General features: G+C 39.2%; 1 protein-coding gene across 1 annotated transcript; it reads right to left on the bottom strand.

Moving 5' to 3' along the window:
- Positions 1-5,862: 5,862 nt before the first annotated feature.
- LOC134672892 (uncharacterized) lies at positions 5,863-6,306 on the bottom strand. Its single transcript, XM_063530840.1, has one exon. It carries the CDS (start codon positions 6,304-6,306, stop codon positions 5,863-5,865), a length of 444 nt encoding a protein of 147 aa, XP_063386910.1.
- Between the last annotated feature and the right edge of the window lie 33 nt (positions 6,307-6,339).

Genomic DNA, 6,339 nt, shown 5'->3' with positions numbered 1-6,339 from the left:
TCATTAATGTTATTAAAAATGCACATCAGCTCATACTGGCATATTTCGCAACAGTCAAAATCAAAGCCGATACGTTTGCAGCTGCATACACGCTGAATGCAAATGTTGGAGGGGTGGTCAGACTGTCCCGACCATATAGGGGCGAGTTAGTACGAGAGCCCGTAGCCAGTTGCGCCGTTTCGTTGTTGCGCTAGGGCGTTGTGAACGCACAGTTGGCTGCATTGTGTGCCTCCCACGGGCCCCGCACATCCCGCCAGAGTTTGTTTTTCGGAGCAAATAGCTATAGCCTTGATAATGGCCTCGCGGGGCGCGACTTGACTAGGTACGTTGCTCTATTTGAAGATTAAATTATTACTTCTTGTAAGGGCGTCCTAAAAAAGCATGAGCACGACGCCATGACGTAATTATATAAATTCTTTTTATTTCCTTCAACTACCTCTGCCTCTTTCCTTCTGTACTTACTTAATAGACGTAAGATGTATTAAAGATTCTGCATGGGAATTTTCTGCATACAATTGGCCTGGTTAAAGAATGAATTCATTTATAATGTGTCCGTAAAATTTTGTAGTTCGCTGTACTGTACACGATGCTGCTGAGCTGAGGAGTAGAGTAAACACTCCGTCAATGCCGCCGAACTCGAGTGGCGGATGGGTTTTGATTTTTGTAGTTTCGTATTATTTGCGTATTTATCCGCCCGCCGCCCGGCAGATACATTTATTTGCGCCTGCCCCCCTCCCCACCCCAGTTCGATTGATCGCGATATCATTGCGATAATAGGAGCAGCGCGATCGACGCGCGGTACCGTCACGCGGGATCAAAAATATGGCCGACGCGCTGCCCGCTACGCGCTACCGTAATGACTGTAAAATCGACCGCCGGCTCTCGTACTATTTATTAAGAGCACAATATCGGAGTTTTTACGGCGTTTTTATCTTTATTAATTTGTTGCATATTAATAAGAATGGCGGTTTCGGTTCGTTGATGTGAACTCATATTGTAGGCTTTTGTAAAAATGATCGGTAATTATTTATTTGGCGCTTTTCCGTGGAAAGAGGTCATCTGAATTCATTGCGTACAGTTTGTGGAATACTGTTCGTTTTTGTTTTATAAATAATATGGAACTGATTAAAACAATTGGAAGCAAGCTTTACAACAGCATCGTGTTTCCCGGTTGACAGACTCGGACTACGCTTGCACCGACTTATAACTTATTGGAACCACATTCTTGACGTTGCACTTGGTATGATAACTTACTGGGCCGAACCAGTGTCTAATTCTTCATTCATGTGCCTAGGATGAGTCCGAACTTATTCTATGCACATTAATGCAGAATTAGGCGCTCTCCACGAAAACCTATTTAAAATCTAGGAACGCAATGTTAGGTGCGCACTTTTACTTTAATTATGTCATGAAATTCAGACCAGAATTAGCTATAGGAGCGCTGGCGATTTGTGGTCATCTAATAATAACATATTTACCGCCAATCAAACTGATTAAGGGGCAGACAAATTTCTTCGCCTAATCTAATACCTAACTCGAATATTTTAGTCATACTCAGCTATTCTAAATAAGTAAATCCTAGAAGTGTTTCTATTCTCCCTTAGAACGTGACTCATATAAATTAAAATCTGATGCGAAATCACATACAACAATAACTAGTAATTTTTTTATCATTTTATTGGAGTGCGAAATGCGGCTTTACAGCCCATGGGCCATCAATCATAACAAACATTTCGGGTAAGCCGGTGGCAAACAAATATCCACAAAACATGCAAATGATCACTGACAATGGCAGTGTACCGCCGTATGTAAATAAAATGTCTTGTTCGTCCAAGTCATATAAATTCTTTAAGGGGATGTGGTTCTTTGAGACTATAATAGTAGTATACTGGAGTCAGTTATGAAACGCTGCCATACATGACCCAAAAATTTTTTATTAAGCTATGAGCTTCATCACATCTGATATTTGAGTAATTCTAAGCATTTCTAGCCTGAAGTGGGGGGGAGGGTGGGGTACAAAGACGGCCGCCATCCGTCATCTTTAAAAAAAATCTACTCTGATCCTGGTGGGTACTAGGGCAAGTTTGGTATCATTTTCGTATAAACCAAAGACGTAGAATTCATTGCTGATATTTGTTTTTCAATTTCATAGTAATTTTACAAGAAAAACGTAAAAAGGTGAAAAATTTGGTTGGAGATTTTTGCTACGCGGAGCCGAAACTACAAAAGATAGAAAGTTGAAATTTGCACACTAGATTACATTTATAAAGTGTACAAGAGATAAGAAGCGATTTTGAGAAATTCAACCCCTAAGGGGTTTAAAAAGGGGATGAAAGTTTGTATGGGGTTCAAGTTTTATTTTAAGCTAGGAATTTGAAACTTCGTAAAACGATATATTATTAAAATACAAGAAAACTAATTTCAGCGTTTTTGAAAATTCATCCCCTAAGGTGGTGAAAAAGGAGTTGAAAGTTTGTATGGATATCAAAAAAAATTTTCGAACGCGGGACTTGAATCATTGTATTTGGGGATATTATTAAAAGACAGGAAAAGTAATTTCAGCGTTTTGTAAAATTCATCCCCTAACAGGGTTAAAAAGGGGTTGAAAGTTTGAATCCATTACAAATCCGAGTAGACACACATTTCTTATTGCCTCCCAGGCTTGAAATGCTTAGAATTACTCAAGGAACATATGTGATGAAGCTCATAGCTTAATAAAAAATTTTTGGGTCAACTTTATAACTGCTTCCGCTAGTAGTAGTAATCACTTTATTATACAGAACACAGGTTTACAAAAATAAATTATAGTAATGGAAGTTCAAAGGCGAACTTGTCTACTATAGTAGTGGAAAAAGGAAAACAAGTGAGGAAGTCTGCTCAAAGCGATTGAAGACAGAAAGGAAATTATGCTAGGGCACCTAATACTCCTGATAAGCTATGTTAGGTTAAGTACCTAGAGTAAGATAAGTATGGCAATCATAGCAGCCAAGGCTGCATCACCGCCATTAATAGACCGGCGGGACTTGGATGTTAATGGACCACTTTAGTTTTTTGGACCAAAGACATCTATTAAATGATATGAAAATAAAGTCCCACGAAAAGTTAGCAATTTGGCGTATTGCTTTTGATTTAAACAATCAGCATCTAATAAGTAACGAATGCTTCTAAGTGAGTAATATAATTTGGATAAAACGGTACACTCTAACAAAAATTGTTTTTACAAGACTTCAAACAATTTAGGATAATAATAGCGACGTATGTAAATTAGACAAGATAATAATACACTCATGGCAACTATTGAAGCACCATCTTTTTTTAAATATTCACGGGAAAGTAGACTTTATTCCGTTTCAACAAGATTTGAATTAGACTAGCAGAAAGTTATACCAAAGGGCATATAGATGGAGACTAAGCACAAAGCTGGTTTAAACGGTATGGTTAAAATTAACCAGATAATGTTCAGTAGCGTTTAAAGAAATTTGAATTGAATTAGGTTCAAACGCCCTTTCGAAAGGAAGATTCGAGTACCCCATGAGAATGTGAAGATGTAAAAATAGTTGACATGTGTTCGTGCTTAGATAAGTATTTGGTACCTAAGTTGGTATAGATACCTACTACGGCAATTTTACGGAAAGCTGCCCAAACAGCATTTTATGTTAATTCTAATTTATTTATGGTATGGATCGACGGAGCTCGTGATTCAAAGTTAAAAATGGCATTACTTTAATGGTAATAATGTTTGCATTTAGAGGCTCTAAGAAACTCAAAGAAATCAGAATATTATATAGGTATTGAAAAGAGTGTGGGGGTGTCAAAAATAGTAAGACCATTTGGATTCCGGGTAAGACGGTGGCAATAACAAACATTAAACAAACACAATATGCAAACAATCCTGGGGAATAAATTATGCAAATAAGTTAAGTACAAAGCACGATTTTACGATACGGTGTGAGAAAAACTAAGAATACCATACCGTATCGTGATGACGTCAGATATGTTCCAATATTTTTATAAATTAAACTCTGTAAAGTTAGGTATTAGATTTTGAAGAATTAAGGGTTAATGGTTTCGTTTTTATGAAACGCACACTAGGGATAGGCTACATTTTAACCGACTCTGAAATAGGCTGTGATTTTTCATAAAAAGAAAACAGTAGTCGTCCGGTTAATGTACTGGAGTCGAACCAAGCTGTGTTGTGGAAATGTCATCATGAAACTTCCACACTTTGTTCTGTGAAATTATGTGCAGAGTTAGCTTGGTCTGACTGAAAGTACTGGGTAAAAGAGCTAGGAAAGTAGTAGGCGGTACTAGAGAAATTTTTAGTCAAAAAATAAGTTGAAATAAAATCGCGGAGTCAAACAATCCGATTTTCATTCCAAACGGTACGTAAGCTGCACAGATGCCCCCAAATAGAGATTTGTCATATGAGGCGTATTCGGTTATCAATTTAAAAGTCGGCATTATCCCGTAACGCAAGCCCCCGGGCCAAATAAAACATTTCAATTTGCCGATCCGGTTGCAGGCATTGTGGCGCTGCGGGACCCCAGCACTAGTAGTTTTGGGGACTGTCGGGTACAACGGAATTAGGTTAAAAATAGAAGGAGAAAAAATATATTAGTAAATTTTTCCACATTCGAGATCATTATTTTTTTTTTGCATTTAAATCGTCATATAAACTAAATTGTCCAATAAGAGTTCATAAGCAAAATCAATATCTAGGAATTTTTGTTCTTATGTTTGAATAAGTATTAGAAGAAATGGAGTATTGGTTAAGATTTAGATAATCATAATCATCAACAGATCTTTAACATCTTGACAGATGATTTATGCAGCGTTTGTATGCGAGGAACAACATCTTTCGTGGCTGTATAAGCCAATGCGGGACCGGCATTTGTGACCGCATTCGTGGCAACTGAAGCTGAAGTGGGTATATTTAGATAATATGTCATCTAATATTAATATTAATTAATATTATTAGCTCCTAATAAACAAAATAAGTATTGGTAAACTTACAATTTGGTGATCAGCTAAAGGTTATAATAATATGAAATATAACTAATATTTTCACTTTTTCACACGTCCCTTCACTAATTTATGCACAGGTCATATCCATAGCAGCTTTAAATTGCAGCATAGCCTCATTTTTTTAATGAGTCTATTCAGAACTGCTAACTACGAATAAATCTTGTTAAGAAAATCAAAGCAGCCCTAAAACTGTTGCACGCGAGCGTCCCCACACTGGCTACCCCAAAACGCAGTGTATGCTTGGTTAAGCCCGCGCCTCCCTCGGAAGAAAGGGGTAGTTAGCCGCTATTGTCTCGCCCCTGCCCTCTGCCAGTCCCCAGAACCCGTACGTGACAATTGACAAATCAAAATATTGCGCGAATTAACTATTGTAGATTTTTTGTTATTCGTAATGATACTTTTGAATATGCGGCTGAAATGTGATAGCGTAAGTTTGATAAAATGATGTTCTTTTAAATAGTCTTAAGTGTGAATCATTTCTCATTAAGTCGTTACGTTGTACTTACTTATTTAAACATTTTTATAGTTTGGTGGTTGTTCGTGACTAGGCGCTGCGTATTTTTGAGAGTTCGACCTTTTCTTGGATGGTGAAATAAAAATCCGAAATTTAACGTGCTTACTCTTATAATTCTAAAAGCTTAATCTACGTGTCCATTATTCGAGGATATTGGGGTAGAGGGGGACAATATGTCGTGACGTAGGGTGACGAAGGCGTATATAGAGCTCCGTATTGGCCGCGATATGTGTGACGCGACATACGCAACTGAGTCGCTCCGACCAGAGATGTCGCTGTGGGTCTCGTACGGAACATGCCCCCGGCCTTGAAAGATCTGGCTTTCAAGAGGATTCTTGGTCTTCTCTCCTCTCTTCATCAGGCTGAGACACCAAGGGGCAGATTTTGGTGTAGGCGCGTCTTATGATGCCAGATGCGGTGTGGATGTCTGCCACTCTTGACACTCCGTCTCGCCCAGGGATAGTCTTGACGACGCGTCCTAGATGCCATTTTAGCGGAGGCAGATTGTCGTCTTTTATGAGAACTAGTGTGTTCGGCTTCAGGTCTTCGCAGTGGCTCCTCCACTTGGATCGCGTCTGTAATTCGGAGACGTACTCCTTGGACCATCGGGTCCAGAAATGCTGCCGTATCTTCTCCACCATCTGGTACCGGTTGAGTCGATGAGCAGGCGCGTGCTGAAGGTCCTCTGAGGCGGGCGATGTCAAAGTGCGACCGACAAGAAAGTGCGCAGGGCTCAGAGGAAGGAAGTCGTGCGGATCCGATGACATGGCGTACAAAGGACGGGAATTGAGGACGGCTTC

The sequence above is a fragment of the Cydia fagiglandana genome, chromosome 17 (genome assembly GCF_963556715.1).
Source record: "Cydia fagiglandana chromosome 17, ilCydFagi1.1, whole genome shotgun sequence".
In the NCBI taxonomy this organism is placed as follows: domain Eukaryota; kingdom Metazoa; phylum Arthropoda; class Insecta; order Lepidoptera; family Tortricidae; genus Cydia; species Cydia fagiglandana.
The sequence above is the reverse complement of the archived record's forward strand: the minus strand, read 5'-3'. Positions and strand labels throughout refer to the sequence as shown.

Coding starts and splice junctions, on each gene's coding strand:
- LOC134672892 (XM_063530840.1), bottom strand. CDS start 6,306: ATGTCATCGGATCCGCACGACTTCCTTCCTCTGAGCCCTGCGCACTTT.